This window comes from Urtica dioica, chromosome 9 (genome assembly GCF_054948205.1).
Source record: "Urtica dioica subsp. dioica isolate 48M chromosome 9, U.dioica_male_clone48M_v1_H2, whole genome shotgun sequence".
NCBI lineage: Eukaryota > Viridiplantae > Streptophyta > Magnoliopsida > Rosales > Urticaceae > Urtica > Urtica dioica.
The window spans coordinates 17,147,537-17,167,872 of NC_142764.1; the positions used below are offsets into that span (position 1 = coordinate 17,147,537).

Below are 20,336 nucleotides of genomic sequence, written 5' to 3' on the forward strand. Positions count from 1 at the left end.
AGCACACCGCCCGAACTCAGGTGTCCAGCACGTGACTCAGTTAGATACGGAGGCTATGAAAGATAGTTGTTATTGATTTTAATTGTTTAGAACTCAACCCACTAATTATATAATGCTAATAAAGTAATCTTATTATCGAATTTAGTAATCATTTATTCATTATCTTCAAGTGGGCAATATTCCCAACATATTTTGCGTTGCATACAAAGATGACATAGGACATAAGCATAAATAAAGCATGCTAATAATTGGAACATGTTATGCCAAATTTGTACTAAACTCATACATAAGCTCATCATAATAAGACATAACATAATAATCACAATTCACTCAATAACACATAGACGCGTATAGGAAATATCGCACAATCAATCATATTACACATATTAATCAATTCAGATCACATACTCATCGTAATTAATTTTAAACTAATACATATTGTAGTGAGATTTTTCTCACCTTGTTTCGGAAACGTGCGACTTTAAACTATTGAACGATCGGAAAAAGTATTTGGGTCGAGACCTAAATGAAAGAATGACAATCAAGGTTTCTGAAAAAAAAAAACGCAAAGACGAAACTTGGAGTTAAAAGACAAAAACGCCCTTCGCCCCAAGGTTTCGGCAAACATACTAATTTTCGAGAAAAAAATCTGGAAAAATTCCAGAACATAGGAAACAAAATTTTAAACATTTTCTTCTTTATTGGCAGATCAAAAATCAGGTTCCAACATGAAGAAATCTAATTTAAACGTATATTATCTAAAATTTGAGTTTTAGAGAAAGCGGGACAGGTCTACGCACTTACTGAAATAAATACTAACAAAAATACTTCCGGTAACAAAAACTCCTAATTATTTTTATATATAACAATAACAAAAATATGCGTCTAATATAAAAATTTCATGCCAAAATAAGTATTGCAAGTATTTTAACAAATTACTAAATATGCTGTTGGGAACAAAAATAAAAAGTCTGCATATTGATCATAACTGATTTTTAGAAAAATCAGTTTAGAAAAATCACGGGTCGTCCAAAAACTTTGAAATTTAAAATACGTATTATAAAAATCTTGAATATTTTGGTATAAAAATATCAAATAAAAATTCGTTTTGTAGCTATTTTATTAAAATAAATTCACGTTGTTTGGATCATGAAAATAAAGTTCTACGTACCGATGGTAAAAGGTTTACCCAAAAATCATGAAATTTTAAACATGTATCGATAACATATGAAAAGTTCATATACAAAATTATTGGCTCAAAATAATATTCATAGCTATTTAAAATAAACATGTTTTCTTACTGCCTTGAAATGTGATGAATCAAAACGTACTTACCTTAAAATTCTTTAGAAATAAACATAATTACTGAAAAGAAAATACCAAAACAGTGAAAGATAAAAAATTTCGAAAATACCTTGAGAGTTGTGAAAATTTTGTAGGAAAAATAGTCCTAAGGCTTCAAAAAAGAGTAATGTAAAGTATAATATGGTGACTCGGGTTTTTTTTTCTTTGAGAGAAGAAAAAAAGAGAATTTGTAAATCGTCTGAAGAAGAGAAGGAGAGAAAAGAAATTTTGAATGTGTGTGGTATATAGTCTGAAGTGAAAAGAGCCTTTGAAAAAATTTCTAACGTGCCATATCAATATCAATTGGTAAATTTCTAACGTGCCATATTAATATCAATTGGCAAATTAAAAGATATGATTCGATTATGGCATAATCGATGCCATTTATTACTAACCATCAAAACTTGCTTCTTTTTTTCTTTTTGAATTCCTTACGTTGACGTAATATACATAATTGAGTGACCAAAAATCTAAATATAAAATGTAAACACGTGATATATATATATATATATATATATATATATATATATATATATTCGTAAAGTAAGTAAAGGTAATGTATATCTATTATATATATTGATAATATATATATATAACCAAAGTAAATCAGCGTGTATGAATATATATATATATATATATATAATAAATGTATAAACTGAACATAATAGCTTATACTAAAATTACATGTATCAACAATATATACATATATACAGCCTTTTTAATAATTCATGAAAGAAAAAATTATGAGATTTAAATTTATCTCGAATAGAAATCATCTCCCGAACTTAAATTTGAAGTCAGCATAACAATTAGAGAAAAAGTAAACATACATACCGCCTAGCCATATAACTCAAATAAGGGTTTCTCACACAAACAAATTCTAATTAATTTTTAAACTTAATTAAATAGTTAAAGCTAAAAAATAAGAAGATTTGTTGTAACTAACCAATCCTCTAGATTTTTTTAAGATTCTAACAAAAGTTTTATTTTATTAAAAAAAAATAGCATATTAGGTGTGCGGTAAATTAATTAACTAAAAAGTAATTTTTTTTTTTAGTTATTTTACTTTACTCTTTAGTTAATTAATTTATTGTGGGTATGGTGAGCTATTTTTTAATAAAATAAAATTTTGGTTATTTTTTAAAAGGGTGGACTATTGAACTATTGGACGAATTATCCCAAAAAAATAAGTCATATAAAATTCTAAACGCTAATGATGTATATGGAGAATTAAGTTTTTAAAAAAATACATTATGCAATTTTCTCGGAAGTGTAAAGGGCTTCTCTCCTATTTTATTTCTTGTTTTGAAAGATTAAAAAAAAAAGTAAAAAAATAATATAAAAAAAAGAGGTGGGAAACAAACACCCTATTTTTTGGGGTTAATTATGTAATTTTAGATTCAGTTTTTGAAAAAAAACTATTTTTTTTTTTTCAAAAACTGACAAGGTATCTGGTAAACTGTTTATAAAACAGTTGTTGCTGGTAACAAAAACTGATTTAGCGTTTGGTAAAATAAATATATTATAGTAAAAAGACTAAAATAGACATGTTCTTAATAATTAAATAATAATTATTAATATGCTTATTTATATACATATATTTGAATAATATTTTGTTCGAGGATATTACAGTAATTTATATACCAAACTTAAAAACACTTTTTCTAAAAGTTAAGAATCTTAGTTTTTCCATATCATGTACAAAATCTAAAATTGCTTTTGAAGTTTTTTATAAAAACAGTTTTGCCAAACACTAGATAAGCAGTTTAGTTTTTTCTAAAAACAAAAACAGGGCTTTTTAATCTGAACCAAACGCTAGGGGTGAAACTGGATCGGTTCGGTTCGGTTTTTGACATTTTTAGTATCTGAATCCGAATTTTCGGTTTTTAAAAACTCGGTCCAGTATCCGGTCCAATTTAGTCTAAAATCGAAATTCGATTATCTGGTTTCTTAAATCCAGTATCCAGTCCAGTATCCTATTTTTAAAATTCGGTTATCTGGTTTGTAAAATTTCAGATCCAGTTTAATATCCAGTTTTATAAAATGGATATCCAGTTTCTAAAATCCAAATCCGATTTGTAAAAATTCAAAAAACGAGTACAAACGACTCTTATAAAGCTCCAAAATGACAATACATAATCTAAAACTGAGTACAAAAATAAAATTCAAAAGGACACTCGTCTCCAACTACCTGCACATGTAAATATCATAATATAAAATTAAAATTATAACCCTAATGATCATAATAAACCATACAACAATTGAATTTGTATGTTACCTTTATAGACCATATAATCAAGTTGTAGTAGCAGTAGGAGTTGATATATGAGAAGTTTATTATTCTATGACAACTTGACCATCATCTGTTAATAATAATGACATAAAGTTAAAATAAATTTGTTTTAATAAACAAACTACAAATGAATATGTCAAATAAAATATCAAATTAATTATCTTACCCGAAACAACTTGCTTGGAATCATTTAGTGCTTCCACTTCATCCATGTATTCTCACAATACAACAGGATCTTTGTACGAGCTCAACCAACTTTTAGTGCAAATCAACACTACAACAAATACGACATTTACCGACGATTTATTTCGTCGCTAAAAACCCCGAAATCGTCGCTAAATCTCTTTAGCGACGATTTTAGCGACGATAATAATCGTCGCTAAATATGCGTGCCTAAATCTATTTAGCGACGATTTTTTCGTCGCTAAATATTTACCGACGATATTAGCGACGATAATATCGTCCCTAAATGTCGTGACGAGAAGTTTTTTTCCATTTTGAAACAGGAAATTAGCGACGACTTTGTCGTCGCTAATTATTATTATTATTTTTTTTTTTTTTTCGTCGTTAATTATTTTTTTTTATGGTTTTTTGTTTATGAAATTCTAAAATGAAAAATCAAATAAAAACTAAATTATATTATCCAAATCAAGAAATATATAAAATCCGATTACGTACGTTTTCGGTTATCGAGAAATATGTAAATAATAATCTACTATACACAAAATTTCTAATAAAACACTACTCGCGACGTTTGCTTTGTCGTCCCGCCGCTCGTTTTCCTCCTCCTCGACGTGAAACGCTCTTTTGCTGGCGCTGAAGTTCTGCATGCTGCGGCGTCGGAGTAGACTGACTTGGTCCGCCGGGCGTCGTCTGCTGGCTGGCGTCGGGAGTCCTCTGCTGGCCGCCCGTCGGAGTGTGGACGTCGGGCGTCGGAGTGTGGACGCCGGCCGTCGGAGTCTGCTGGCTGTGGGATGACGGAGCCTGCTGTGAACTCTGCGGAAATTGGGACATGAACGAGCTAAGGTTGAGGCCGGGCACCTGACTCTGTATTGTCTCGGCAAACGCGGTGAGGGTCGATGTCAACACCTCCTACGAGACATATCCTGGTTGCGACGTCCCAGCCTCCGAACCGTAGACTTCGGCGACTTCAGCCGCCATCCGTGCTCCCTGTGGCACCAAACGTCCGACGCCGGTCAAGTGATCAGTCCGCGAACCCATAATATCGCGGATCGCCTGCTGCTCTAGAACGGAAATATCAACGTCCGCTCCTTGGTGCTCAGCCTCCGCTCGCAACGTGTTGAACCTAGCGACCAGTCGATCCTGATATAATTAACTAGTTAGTATATATTAATCGAAAAATAAGAAAAATAAATGTAAACTTACATAACGTGCGGAGACTTCAGGAGTCAGCCATTCGGACTTGTCGGACTGATGTTGGCGCTTGTAGTTCGCAAACAAGCTCTCGAAAGCGCCTGTCTCGACGCTCTTCTGCATGTAAACAAAACTTCAAGTGTTAGATAATTTTAACGATTTGATGTATCATATAAACATAAAACTAACGTTCTTCATGCGGTGGGTCGAGAACCCAATCGTCCCCTGTCGAGTCTTCGTCTTCTTCTTCGCGCGATTCGCCTTGTTCTTCGCTTGAATGGCCTGTAATATAAGTAACCGTACATGTAAAGAACAAATCGTTTAATAAAAGGGTAAACACATATTTAACGTAAATGATTTGATTACCTTAAATTCATCGCTCGTATATCGTTGTATCAGCGTCTCCCATTCAGTGTCGAGCTTAACGGTCCTCGGTTTCAGCGACCGCGCCACCTGTACGCTGCTCTTGCAGTCGATGTCGAACCATGACCGCAAGGTATGCCTCCAATCGCGAAGACGAGTCTTCGCGTCTCGAATGATTGCCGCATCGACAATCGCCTTCTTCTTCCCGGTTGCATCACCATCGACTCGAATGTCGTACTTGTCTCGAATCGCATCTCGGATCTCGGCCTCCTTCGCCGGCCCCACGTTCGCATTCATCCACCTTGGGACCGTAGGCGAGATCTTGTCTCGGACGACCAACCCGAGCGTGTTCGCGAACGTCGCGAGATCCGGATCCATCTCGCGCTCTGGCTGCAAGAACGACTGAAACTCCTCGTTATAAACGACGACTTCCTTCACCCCGGGGCGCCGTGCACGCTCAAATCGAATCCCGACCGTCGGCCCACGCACGGCCGGTTCGATATGCTCGTCTTCTTCTTCGACGCCATCACGTACGGGCGCCGACTGGCAATAATTCGGGAGACGGGCTAAGAAGTCATCCCCGCCTCCGCTGCCTCCAGCTCTTGTAGCCGCAGCCATCTGAAATTCAAAACAAAATACGATCCTACCGAAATTTCGGCAGAACCTCCCCTATAAACTTAACAACCCGGCATCAGCCTTTAACTTTAAAACCTGCATAGAAACATCCTAAAACTAACAATAAATCCAACCTCAGTGGTTCGATCATTTTTAAATCTATAAACAACTAATTAATTTCACATTTTTAGTCATTTCTAACAAAAATTAAATCCAATTTCAATTTCAATCCATAACCAATTAATTAATTTCACATAAACTACCTAATTTTCGTTAAACTAATTCATTAATTTAAGTTTGTTACCTTTAGAGAATCGGTTAGTAATTACCTTTAAACAATTCGTTAAACTACCATTAATTCATTAATTCATACATAAACTACACAAACTTAAACAATTTTAAATTTTCTAATCGTAATTAACAAAATTACATTTTCTAATTTATTAATCTCTAATCTACTATACTTATATACATAATTAATCTCTAATCCTAATTTACAATTTTAAATTATCAAACATCCTAAATTATATCGTAATTAAATCCTAAATACTAAATTATATACTAAATTATATCCTAAATACTTATATCCTAAATAATTATATATATAATTATAACTAATTATATATATAACTAATTATGTAAATACTTATATCCTATATAATTATAACTAATTATATAAATACTTATATCTATATACTAAATTATGTAATTATATAAAATATAACTTATATATATATAAATATTTATAACACCAAAATAAGCATAATATCACAATTTTTATAACTAATTCATACAATTCCATTTATTTATAACTAATTTAAATAATTTAAATTACCTAATATAAATAACTATATACTAATTAATACAATTCCATTTATTTATATAAAGTTATATATATATATATAAATAACTAATATATATAACTAATATATTAATTATATAAATAACTAATATATATATATAAAAAGTTATAAAAAAAAACAAAAACTTACCGGGGAGTAGAGGACGGTGGACGAGGACGAGGAAGAGCAGCGCAAGCTGCCGGACCGGGGCGGACGAGGACGAGGACGGCGTCGGTGGTGGAGCGGCGACGGCGTCGGCGGCGTCGGCGGCGGCGGAGCTGCAGACAGGAGAGAGATGTGAGGAGAGAGAGAGAGATGTGAGGAGAGAGAGAGAGAAGTGAGGAGAGAGAGACTTACCGGGGAGGTAGAGATCGGCGTCGACGGCGTCGGCGACACACGGCGGAGGAGGCACACGGCGGAGGAGGAGAAAACAGAGAGAAAAAATTCGATTTTAGGGTTTGGGAGCGAATGAGGGAACTGATACGCGACCTGGTATTTAAAGACATTTACCGACGATTAACTCGTCGCTAAATGTTTAAAATTCGTAGCTAAATGAACTTAAATTTTCAGTTCATAAACCAGGCATTTAGCGACGATTTACTCGTCGCTAATAGATTTTTTACACATTTAGCGACGATAAAATCGTCGCTAAATCATTTCATTTAAATTATTTTGGGGGGATTTTTCCCTCTTTGAATTTCGTTAAATTTCGAAATTAATTCCAAACTATTAGCGACGATTTAATCGTCGCTAATTGTTTCCCCGCGAACTTAGCGACGAATTTACACATTTAGCGACGATAAATTCGTCGCTAATTATCTTTGCCGCCAAACTTTAGAAGTTTTGGCACCAAATAATTAGCGACGGAATTATCGTCGCTAAAAGGTTGATTAGCGACGAAAAATTAGCGACGATTTAGTCGTCGCTAATACTTCCGTCAGTAAATGTCATATTTCTAGTAGTGCAATGCTTCCACCATTCTCGGAGACAAAGAACTTCGAAAAGGATCTAGAATGCGATCACTTGTGGAGAAAGCCGATTAGGAAGCAACTATTGACACCGGAGCTGCAAGAATATCTCTAGCCATACGCGACAAATTTGGATACTTGATGGAATTGATCTTCCACCATCCCAAAAGATCAAAGTAGTTGTCCAGATTCAAGTTTTTTTTTAATATATATTTATTTTTAATTAAAAAAAATCGGTTAAATAACCGATATCCAGATTTTCCCAAAATCAAATCCGATATCCGGTCCAGTTTTGTAAACCGGATCGGTTATCCGAATCCGAAATTCGATTAGCTGACGTGGCTCTAAATTTCGGTTTCGGTTCGGTTTGGATATCGGTTTTATCCGATTTTCGGTTCGGTTTGGATATCATGTAGATGCATTAACTAAATTAGCACTCGATAAATAATTTTTTTTTGTTTTAGTCTTGTCAAGTCTTTCTTTCTTTCTTTCACTTATATATCCACTCAAGATTTATTGCGGTCTACACTTATTTCCGCTACCCCAATGCATCAAATTCAAACAACAAACAGGCTTATTATAGCATAATCAATAAGAAGCACTCGAAATAATAGTACATTCTAAATAGGGAGAGAAAACTCGCAATCTCCTCTCATCATAAATGCCATGCATGCCTTGCTTCCTCCACCAAATAACTCCAAACAAATCCAAGATCAGAACGAACAAAAAAAAAAGTCCAAACTAAGAATGGGGATTTCAAAGACTGCGGCGCTGTGCATAATCGCCATGGTGGCGTGCTCGCTGTTGGTGGGCCCGGTTACGGGAAATGCAATCGGGTACGGTGCTGTAGGTAAGGGTAACGGAAAGCCTTGCACGGGCAAGAATTGTCTACCCGACCCATCCAACGGATACCAAAGAGGCTGCGAAAAGACTGATGACTGCCGCACCCCACCTGCTAATCACCCTAACACGCATCATCATTAGATTGATAATCATCCACTATTAGTACTAGTACTAAATGAGACACCTATTCGAGTCGCTTGCAACCATATTTATAGTTGTGCCTTTTTTTTTTTTTACTCATATATGTAATTGTTTAACTAATTATTCTGAAAGTGAATTATTTTTTTTTCTGCCTGAACAACGTACGTATAAATAGATTCGTACTTTGTGCGGGACTGAGTAGCTCTAGATAATAATAAAAATAAAGGTGTGGATACACTTGTATAATAAGCCAAGCTGGCGATCCTTTGTGCCATGCTGGCGTTAAAATTTGATTAGCTTAGCTTAATAATTTGTAATCTTGGTTGTATACATCGGATGGGAATTAATCAATATATGTAAAAATCAATGTATGTAAATGATTTGACACAAATACACAGTTGTGTCAATATATGTAAATGATTTGACACAAATACACAAAATGATTTTAATCTCACTTTAAATAAAAATTAATACTCGGTCAAACCGCACAAATGTGAAAATAAACATTCATAATAAAAACCTAAACAAAATAAGCTACTGATCGACAAGAAAATCAAAATAAGTCAATAAATTGTCAAAAATTTGAATCTTACTGGCACAAACATTTATTGATTGTCAAAGCACAAAACGCAAAAATCTAACATTGAGAATCAACAAACCTAATCGAACAAGGCAATAAATTGTCAAAGACTTTAATCTCAATTTCAAAAAACTTTATCATCTGTCAAATTACGCAAATACAAAAGTCAAACATTCATAATCACCGAACTCTATCAAGTAAGCTATCGACAAGTGAACAAAAATTATAATCCCACTTTCAAACAAAATAACCTCGTTGGTCTTTTTTCACTTTTTATTCCTTCCCGTTGTCTTTTGCATACTTATCTTCTTCTTTCTATCCCCCACCCTCTTTACCTCGCATTTACTTTTTTTTTAACATATTATTCCTACTCTGTTCTGTGTATTTGGGCGGTCAAGAGGAAATGCGAGACTTCTCTTCTGTGTCTCTCCCTCACTCTACAAGTTCCGTTGTGACACCACTACTCCTCTACACACGACCACCGCACCGATCCTCTGAGACAAAGTTTAGCATAATCTTCGTCGGCGAAATGAGAGAGTGTGAAGATAGAGTCCTTTATGTGGTGTCCTTGCTCGCCGATGAACCTTTGCCGCCGCCATCGCCACCGTGATCCAAGCTCAGCCAAAAGACTTCAAGCTCGTCAAGTAGGAATGTGCTAAGGAAAAGAGGAGAAATAATGAGCATTTTGGAATATTTTCTTTTATTTGTAAGTTTAGATTGGAGTTTGAACATTTGTCTGTTTTGCAAAACTAAAAGTTTAACCTGGCTAAATAGCTACAAGGCCATGATTTTAAACGGTCAACAATTGTGCATTTGACCACATTCACTTACTTGCGGACATATATATAGTAGGCCCACAGTAGAGTTTTGAGTATATTCCGCAAATACCTCAAAAGCTTTCACAAATACCATATATATTTTATCAAATTCCGCAAAAAAATTCACAAATTTTGCAGATACCTCATATGTTATTTATGTTGATTCATTTATTCATATAATAAATTGCAGTGAATCTTCGACACTTACCACCACGAAAGATAAACGATAAACCAATAAAACTGAAGTCACGGTATGGTAGCACGGTAAACGGTAAGTTCATCCTTGATATGACAAGGACAAGCATATATACCCCCATGAACTTTGGAAATAAGAGTTTTTACTATGTATGTACATCGGGTTGAGATATTCGAGTTTATACATTTCATGAACCTGATCCAAAATCTTTGGTTTGTCAGTTTTATAACCCAATCCAAACTGTTTATGGTACTGAAACCAAACCAACCCGAACCGATAATAAGCAGATTGGTTTGGTTTGATTTATTTGGGATGACTTAACAGTTTTTCGGGTTAATTCATCATAACACAAGTACAAAATAGAATCGTTGAAACAAATTCAATAGAAACCATGCAAATACTAAAAATAAATAAACCATATTGATGAATGTGTTTTATACATACTAATCTATCGTTCTCGAGTGTGAATTTAGCGAGTTCTCAAATGTATTTGAAGGTTATTTGGTGTTTTTATAATGAATTTCCAGGTTTTGGGTCATAATTGAGCATCAGGACATCACGAGAGTCATTTAAAAAAATTTAGGGTCAAAACAGTGCTAAAACAAAGATTTACGTGAAATTCAAAGTTGGTCAACACACCAGTGCGGCGTGCCAATTTTCAGCGCCCTGCACTGAAACACCACAACAGATCTCGATGGAAGACAACCACTAACGCGCCGCGAAGACGAAGATTTTCAAAAAAATTTACACTGACTCGGCATGCTGAAGGGTCTGTCAGCTTCAGTAATTACACTTCTTAAGTGTTTTTGAGCCGTTGTATTCAATCCAAATGCCCCTATATCTCTGAAAATTTCAGCCTTAGACCCATTTAAGAAGTCCTTATAACCTCAAAACACATCTTTCTCTTTATTTTAGTTTCTCATATTGTGTATGGCTACTTTGGAGAGCTTTTTGAAAAGAGGAATTGATGCCTCCGACAATCTTTTTAAACCTATGTCAATTGTTCTTCTTTCTTCTCTTCTTTTATTTATTTTATTGCTTTAGATTATTGTTGAACACCTTTTTATATTGAATTCGTTTTTCTTTTCAATGTTGATTTTCATTCTTTCGCATATTAGTTTATTCTTAGCTTTGTTTATGGATTCCTTAGCGGCTACATTTTTATGGGGCAACGATGTAGCCCTAATCGATGTTAACGCGTTGATGATTCTCTAATATTTTTCTATTGCCCATTCCCAACTTGTTTTTCTTGTAGTATAATCATGTTTTTACTATAATCATCATGATCGACTTAGGTTAGTAGAAAGCTCTATGCGGTAGTGCAATCGTTTGAATTCTTATTCTTTATGTGTGCAATTTCTTTAATATGATTAGAGACCGAGAGGATAACAATCTGTCAATTGCATAGGTTTGTTTGAACACGAGAGAGACTAATGGATATGTTAGAAAGAGTGAGATTGGTAGCATAAGAACGAGGCAATAATAGACAATATAGGGATAGTCAACGTAGTCGGTTCGTCGTGAAATCGTAGCCCTGCTTTTCTCTTTGATTTACAAACTGTTAATTGTTTTCTTTAGTCTTGTTAATTTTTTTAAAAATCCTTTCTACATTATACTTTGATACCAATTCGCGTCAAGCTGAAAAAGTTGTTAATATTGCTAGTCATCGTGGGATTCATACTCGTATTTCACATACACTATATTATTTGGGCGACATGTGCGCTTGCTTGTTTCATTTTATCGTAACAAGTTATTAGCGCCGTTGCTGTGGACTAGTTTAATTCAGCGATAGAAGTAGCTTTTTTCTACAATTTGATTGCTTTTTATTTAGTTTGATATCTTTTGTGTTCACTATCTCCTTTAAAAATGCATGCAAAGGGATGGTACCATGAAGCTTCTTTAGCTAGATCCCGAGATAGAAAATACGTTCAAAAGAAATCGAAAAGAAGCCAAAGCACAAAAGATGGGAGACGCGCCGAATACTCTCTTTTAGTATGGCTTACTGCGGCCTTTCTCCATCACGGCATTCAAGGAGGGATGGTGGTGCAAACCTTCTACTGCGGCCTCTCTCCATCATCTCACACCCTCGTCAACACTGTGTTGGGATGGTTATTCTTTCAAAAGACTGAAGAGGATGCCCACGCCATCCTCGAGGAGCTTTCCTATAATAACAATCAATGTCCATCCAAGTGGAGAATCATGAAGAAAGATCCGATCACACTAGAGATGAAGTTGATGAAGGCGCTCGCTACACAAATCACCGACCTTACCAAGACCGCCAAACAGAGCAAACGGTGGATAGATAAACTTTGTGGTCAATAACAACTGCTCAGTGTTCCAGCACACCAATGGCTCTGCAAGGAACATGAATATGCAAGCGGCTCTGTAAGCTTATCAACCACCGCACCAAGCTCATGAGCCAAAGTCCAACCTCGAGGACGTAGTGACGCAGATGGCCACCACCACCAACGTGTTCATGACCAAGATACGAGCAATGCTCCAAACTCAATTGGCTCAAATCCGGAGTCTCGAGGTGCAAGTGGGACAACTCGCCACCGCCATCTATTCGCGAACCCAAACCCGATAGAGCAATGCAACGCTGCTTCACATTAGCGCGTTGCGGTCATCGAGATCTCGAAGAAAGAAGAAAAAGAGGCTGCCCCGAACACTAAAGCTCCTAAGCCGCCCTCGTCGGTCCGCACCTATGAGCCACCACTTATGTTTCCGCTAAAGCTCATGGTGGCACTCTCCGCAGAGTGTAGCACACTTCTACAACAAGAGGTCCCACCAAAGTTGAAGGACTCGAGTCAGTTCACATTGTTGTGATGTATAAGAAACCTCTTCATTGACAACACTTTGTGCGACCTAGGTGCGAGCATCAAACTTATGCCCTCTATAATTTCAAAAAACTTGGGATGGGTGAACTAAACCACACGTGCACCACTCTCCAACTCGCAAACCGGTCCGTCAAGCACCCGTGTGGTGTTGTGGAAGACGTCCTTGTCAAAATCAGAATATTCACATTTTTGGCCTACTTTATACTCGAGATGGACAAGGACCGCGGCATGCTCATACTATTTGGAAAGAGATTTCTTAGCCACATGTGGTGCTTGCATAGACGTGCAAACAAGCGAGCTGAAGATGCGAGTGAAGAACAAGGAAGAGATGTTCGAGATCTACAAAACCCAAAAGCACGCAAAAGAGAAGAAGATGTCTACATCCTTGAGACAGACAAAGGTTCCCCCACATCCCCCGCCACCACCATGTGCCCCTCCCAACAAACGCAAGAAAGGGGCTACAAAGGGGACTGACTCCAAAGTCTCCAATCAAGCCATGGCAAAGAAAATGGCCGTCACCGTTCAAAGAGATATGAAGAAAAAATTGTGATATCGAGCGCCTAGATGAAAAAGAAAACTCGCCGCCTGAGCGCGGGGGCAATGAGTAAGAGTATTCGACCACCATCGCGAGATAATCTTTCTTTATCCCGTGTTTTTATCGCTCTACATTGAGGACAATGTATATACTAAATTTGGAGGGATGGACTGCTTTGCGGGTAATTTTTGTAGATTAGATTTTTTATTTTATTTTTATTCTCTTAATTTTGTTTGGTGATTGATGGTTAGTGGTAGTGTTTAAGTGTTTAATTTCTCTCATTACTTTTCTAAGATACCGTTGTTTATGAAGAAATCTGAATTTGAATTTTTTAAAAAATTGTGTTTCATTATGATTGACTAGTGGTTTGAGTAGCAAATTCTTGTTTCATTTTTTCCGTTTATGCACACACGTCTGTCCCGGATTTTGAGTAGTCTCTTAGGGGTTCGATAACGTTTTTTAAATTTATTTCAGCTCACGAACACTAAGAACCGCTCTAGCTCTCTTCGAGGCGACATGACCTGACACGAATCTTGGAAAAATGATTTAGGCCTTTATTTGAACCGATCAGAGCCAAAAAGCAAACCCGTACTACTATCCTCGAGCAAATTTTTCGAAAAAGCCGAACGATTTTTCCTTTCTCGAAACTAAGTCAGAAAAAACCAAGCTGGTAATGTTTGAAATCCCACAAAAAAACGTTGTTAACTTAGTCATTCTTGAGCGACATTTTGAGTGAATTTTTTTTAATGTGATGATTGTTCGACTATTCTCTACGTGTTTCATAGTTTATTAGACACCACGCAAGTGATTATTTGTTTCTTTTTTATTGTTTTAAAAAAAGAATGCAAAAAAAGTGTTTAATTTATGCGTTTGATTTTATTGTTTATTTGTTTTTAGTTGTTGGCATGGTGTTTATTGACATTAGTTTTAGAGACTAGATTTTGTTTAGTTGAAGTTTAAGGGGAAACATTGGAAAATAAAGACTTAGAAAAGGAAACATTCTTGAAGGAAAAATTCTATGCCATGAATGTGGGAAATCGTTGAGTGAAATTCATGCAAGATTTGGTGGGTTTTGGTGAGATTGAGTCGTTAATTTGATGATTAAGCCACATTTTTATCTTATCCTACCGTTGACCATAACCTAACATTAGAAGCCGAAAAAGCCCTATTGATTTCCTTGGTATGTGTCTTGCATTAGGGGAGAGTGAGCGGCGAAAAAGCATTATGGTGCGAGTCACGTATATCATTTATTCTTTGAGCATTAGACATTAGAGGGCGTGAACGAATTTTCAATTTAATCTCACTATTTAGGGACATATTACACACATAGGGATTTTTGATTGGGAACGTGTTGCAAAGGTCATTTAGTCAATATAAATATTTTTTGTTTCATATGATAAATAACTTGGATTCTGAAATTTTTGTCCAGTGAGGCATTTAACTAACAATTGACACTTTGCGAATTTTGTAATCGCCATTCGTTTTTAGTGTAACTTTGTTGGTGTGTTTATTTTTATTGTTTGGTTTTGTGTGGTGCTTGAGGACAAGTAAAGGTTCAAGTTTTGGGGAATTTGATGAGTGCGTTTCATACGTAGGTACAGATCTATCATTTCCGAGCGTGAATTTGACGAGTTCCCAAGTGTATTTGAAGGTTATTTCTTGTTTTTATAGTGAATTTCATGTTTTGGGTACCATAATTGAGCATAGTGACATGACGGGAGTCATTAAAAAAATTCGAGGTCAAAACGGCGCTAAAACAAAGATTTACGTTAAAGTCAAAGTTGGTCAACACACCACCGTGGCGCGCCAATTTTCAGTGCGCCATGCTAAAGCACCCAGAATGGATCACGGTGGAAGACGACAAGCAACGTGCTGTGAAGACGAAGATATACGGAAAAATTCGCGGTGGCGCACCACACTGCCCTTCTGCGCGACGCGCTGAAGAATCTACCAGCATTAGTAATTACCCGTTTTTAAGTGTTTTTGAACCTTTGGATCCAATTAAAAGGAACATATTGCTCCGAAAATCATGTAGACCTAATGCTCATTAGAACCACAATTGATCTACCAACCAGTAGATTACCTCTAATGCTCAGTAGAACCACTAGTAATATTGATCTAATGATCAGTAGATTAGCTCTAATGCTCAGTAGAACCACTAATAATATTGATCTATTGAATAGTAGATTAGCTCAAATGCTCAGTAGAACCGCTAATAATATTGATCTACAGACCAGTAGATTAGCTCTAATGCTCATTAGAACCACTAGTAATATTGATCTACTGACCAGTAGATTAGCTCAAATGCTCAGTAGAACCACTAGTAATATTGATTTACCGATCAGTGGATTAAATCTAATGCTCAGTAACCACCAGTAATATTGATCTACTGACCAATAGATTAGCTCTCATGCTCAGTAGAACCATTGGTAATATTGATCTACTAATTAGTAGATAATTTCTACCGCTTAGTAGAAGAGTGCATTTCTATAGAAATGTTAATGCCTTCTCAAGTACTTGTTTATCATGCAAAAATGCATTCTCAAGGACTTGTCCATCACATTAGTTGCTAATAATAATAATAAGTATCAAAAAACACAACATACTTAACTAGTACATACATATACTTAAATATAAGTCAAGGCCCCAATCGCCTTCAAAAATATCAACGACCATATTATTCTTAAAGAGTGGAACATGAGAATCCTTTATATCTTCAAAGCCTACTCCAACTGAGTGATTGCATATGTTCCACAATCTGTTCCCCTGTTTACAGAAAACAAAAGTTAAAAAAAAACACAAAATTGATTACCTTATAAATAAACATTGTAAATAGCATGTATAAACTTACTTCTTATTTTGCAGCAAATCTTTCACCCGCTTAAATGGCCATGGACTCCTTAACTTTTCGCCAAGCTCACCAAACATACCACTTTGCTATTGCAGGTATATATCCATATCTACAAAAAAATGTATTTTAATACAACATGTAAAATAATACATATGAATCTACTGACCAATAGATCAGCTCTAATGGTCAGTAGAGCCGCGATTAATTGATCTACCGATCAATAGATTGCCTATAATTCTAAGTAGAATCACTATTAATATTGATAGAATACGAAAATCATACTTGAAAAGCATGTACGAATTCTAAGAACGTATACGTCTTCTTTTTTTTTTTTTTTTTTTTTACTGTTCTTCTAGTTTAGTCTTTATGTCCTTCTAGGGTTCTCTCTAATCAATCAACATTAAAATAATAATAATAAATCCAACCTTCGAGGATTGAGAGACAGAAAAGAGGGTCTCGATTTTGATAAGTCGTAGCTGGCTTTCGCCGCGGACTGAGTTGAGATAGCACGGTCGAGAAGGAAACCGCCGAGAAGATAACATTTTTTTTTGCTGTGTTTGGCCGTTTGGAGAGGGTTGGAGACAAGGGAGAAGGAATGTGAGAGAAGAGTGGGAGTGAGGAGTTTTATTTTCTACTTATTATTATTATTATTATTTTCTTAAAAGGGTTAAATGATAGATATATAGGTAATTTCGGATGTTTTTGTTGATGTGGGCTGAAAAAATAAATAAAAAAAGAAAATGAAAATTAGAGGAGCGTATATAGTTAAAACTAACTCTTTATAAATGCACTAAACTAAATTTCTCTAAAAAAATTATTAATATTGCTAGTATTCGTGTGACCGATACTCGTACCTCACGTACAATATATTACTTGGGCGACATGTGCGCTTGCGTGTGTGATTTTATCGCAGCACATATCTCATCTCAATTTCATACTCCATAAAAAAAAATCTACACCTTTAGAAAAATTCATAAAATAAAATAAAATAAAAAAGAGTTGTATAAATTAATATAGATAGGTCTTCAAAATCATAACGAGTGTACTTCTATTATATCTTGGTATCGTTGTAACCATATCTGTACTAATAAAATGCAGTTATTCATTATGAAATCATAAAGTATAATGTGTATTTTTTTTTACTTTAACCTTAATAACATTTTTAATTTTGCGTGAGCATAAATTCTGAATCCAACGGTATCGTGTTTGTTTGGTTCAACTTAATCTCATGATTATAAAAAATCAATCCAATCATAAACACTTTCGGTTTTGGCTGATTACAACCCAAAGTTTTTCAAATTTCAATGACACAGTTTAGAAAAAATTGCGATTTGACTTGGATGATTGACTTATTTGATTTGGCGATTCTCATGAACACCTTTTTTTAGTTCTTACCCCAAATTTCTTATGTGTGTTTACAATTTTAGCCTAAAATTATTTGATTATTTAATATATACCCCCCACTGAATCATGTTTTCCAAATCTATACCCCCACTCTAATGGGTTAATAAATGGAAAATTTATTCAGCCCTTTACAGCGAGAGAGAGAGAGAGAAAGAGAGAGAGAGAGAAAGAATCATGGCGACTTCGAAGTTTCAAGCGCTCTGGAACCACCCGGCCGGCCCCAAAACCAGTGAGTTGACTGGCCCTCTGTTGTGTTTCTCACAGACGCGAAACGCTGTACCTTGTTTTTTTTTTTTTTCGTCTATTCGATTTCATTTTCCATTAAATTCAATGGTGTGGTTATTCCAAGAACTGCGTATTTTATTGATTTTTCTGCGAATCGGATCTTGTATATGAAAAAAATTATCTTATCCGTTTCCTCATACGATTCGGTACCTATTATAAGTCTTATTTTAAGAGTGAAATAGAGATCATTAGCCATACCTTTATTTGATTCAAGGGTTTTGCTGAATCATCTTTCGACTTTCAGTGTCGAGAGAGGATCTAAATTAGGCCTAATCTCATTATCTCGCTTATTATGACCAAGGTAATAAAAATTGGAGCTGAGATTTAATCCAATTGGTTAATCGATCTAATGCCACAATTTGTGTGCATTTGGGGCTGTTTTACAAACTTTTTTTTTTTTTTTTGTAAAAAACTCTAATTAAGCTTGTGTGTATTCGTGGCTGTTCTTCGTGGCTTTTCATTACAAGATATCAAAACGAACTCCAAAAATTTTGTTTTTCTTTTTCTAATGTAACTACACTGATGTTAGGTTATCACTGTGAATTTAAAACCGTGCTCCATGAAAGTTTTAACCAACTTGTGTGCCCGAGAGTAAAGTCTGGAATTTGTTTATCATGCAATAGAATTGATTGAGGGGTTTCTTGAAATACAGTTCACTTTTGGGCGCCGACATTCAAATGGGGAATCAGCATAGCCAACATCGCTGACATTGCTAAACCACCGGATAACATTTCGTATCCTCAGCAATTAGGTATGTAATGTCAGCGTTTGCATTAAGTCCTTTACATCGGAGCAATTTTTTTCTTTCAACCCAGTTTTTGTTTTACCGTTTCTCCTTTGCTTCAAATTGTTAGTTTTCTAACCCGTTTTTCTTTCCCCGCTTTGCCTTATATCGTAATCGGTTACCAGCGGTTACTTGCACCGGAATTATCTGGTCACGCTACAGCACTGTTATCACTCCGGTGAGTTTGATTTATGCTCCAGCAGATGAGTGATGCTTAACAATAACATTGAAATATGGGATTTCAGTTTACTCTTTCGTTGTCGTTCTTACTCAAACTAAGTGTTCTAGAATGAGAAGAGTAGGATAGACATACCTCCGTATATATTTAGAAATCAATCTATAGATGAATGAGATTGAATTCGTTTGATTTTTAGTTTCATTTTGGACAGCCTTTCTTATAGAAACTTTCTTGACTTTTTGACTTGACTGAATTCTGGGCCTAAAAAATTACAGAAAAACTGGAATCTTTTAAGCGTAAATGTTGCAATGGCTGGCACCGGACTCTATCACCTTTCTCGAAAAATACGGTAAGTTCAGGTCAGAGTGATAGTCTATGTCTGAATATTCAAAATATTTTGAATGATGTGTTTATTTCCGTGTCGAAGTTTACGATGTAACATTCATATCCAGGCATGATTATTTCTCTGAGGCTGAGCCCGCGGTCGCAAACGAATGATGACGAAGATTTATAGGGTGATCGAGGATTCTCTCGATTTGCTCCAGCTGTAATTGGTGTCCCAACTTAAACTACATTTGTCTCTCATGTCCATTTCTGTACCCTTTTTTTTTTAAAGAAAAGTTGCTGGTCATTCCTGTAAACCATCTGAACTATTAGGAGACGATTTCAATAGCAACTAGTCAATGATGGCGAATAAAAGGTCTCATCTTGATTTCTCGATTTCACACCTTGGTTCCTCGTTACTCATCTTTGGCCTTACATGGTGCCAAAATTTCTAATGATTCACTTAAGGCGGCTTCAAAGAAACAGCAGATAATTCTGAATTTGTCAATTGATAGAAATAGGTTCTCTGAACTGGCTTACAAACTAGACGTTATATATTTTTGAAACAGGTCGCTGGAGATTTAATTTTGAAAAACAGAAACATTGCCATAAAGCAATAGGGCCTTCTCGTAAATATCCATTTGTAGCTAATAAATTTGTAATAGAAAGAAGAGAAATAGTGAAAATTTATGTGAACTTATTTGTCAATAAAATTTATTGAGATTTATTCCCAATCTCGAACATTAACTATTTGCCATAAA

General features: G+C 35.3%; 2 protein-coding genes across 2 annotated transcripts; one reads left to right on the forward strand and one right to left on the reverse strand.

The window, feature by feature from the left end:
- Positions 1-4,729: 4,729 nt before the first annotated feature.
- On the reverse strand, positions 4,730-7,918 carry LOC149385368 (uncharacterized). Its single transcript, XM_089626316.1, has 5 exons — positions 7,892-7,918; positions 5,378-5,644; positions 5,201-5,293; positions 5,024-5,128; positions 4,730-4,960 (listed from the first exon to the last, which is right to left on the reverse strand). Exons 1-5 carry the CDS (start codon positions 7,916-7,918, stop codon positions 4,730-4,732), a joined length of 723 nt encoding a protein of 240 aa, XP_089482442.1.
- A 10,166-nt stretch (positions 7,919-18,084) lies between these two features.
- LOC149385369 (mitochondrial pyruvate carrier 4) lies at positions 18,085-19,978 on the forward strand. Its single transcript, XM_089625942.1, has 5 exons — positions 18,085-18,233; positions 18,942-19,040; positions 19,199-19,251; positions 19,527-19,600; positions 19,704-19,978. Exons 1-5 carry the CDS (start codon positions 18,179-18,181, stop codon positions 19,747-19,749), a joined length of 327 nt encoding a protein of 108 aa, XP_089482068.1. The 5' UTR covers positions 18,085-18,178; the 3' UTR covers positions 19,750-19,978.
- The last annotated feature ends 358 nt before the right edge of the window (positions 19,979-20,336 follow it).

What these genes read in the sequence shown, in the direction of transcription:
- LOC149385368 (XM_089626316.1), bottom strand. Translation starts at nt 7,918, where the DNA reads ATGGCTAGAGATATTCTTGCAGCTCCG. An exon ending in GAGATATTCTTGCAGCTCCG is followed by an intron (nt 5,645 to 7,891) that starts GTGTCAATAGTT and finishes GGGCCGGCGAAG; the next exon opens with GAGGCCGAGATCCGAGATGC. An exon ending in ATACGAGCGATGAATTTAAG is followed by an intron (nt 5,294 to 5,377) that starts GTAATCAAATCA and finishes CTTATATTACAG; the next exon opens with GCCATTCAAGCGAAGAACAA.
- LOC149385369 (XM_089625942.1), top strand. Translation starts at nt 18,179, where the DNA reads ATGGCGACTTCGAAGTTTCAAGCGCTCTGGAACCACCCGGCCGGCCCC. An exon ending in TTCGTATCCTCAGCAATTAG is followed by an intron (nt 19,041 to 19,198) that starts GTATGTAATGTC and finishes ATCGGTTACCAG; the next exon opens with CGGTTACTTGCACCGGAATT. An exon ending in ACAGCACTGTTATCACTCCG is followed by an intron (nt 19,252 to 19,526) that starts GTGAGTTTGATT and finishes AAAAAATTACAG; the next exon opens with AAAAACTGGAATCTTTTAAG.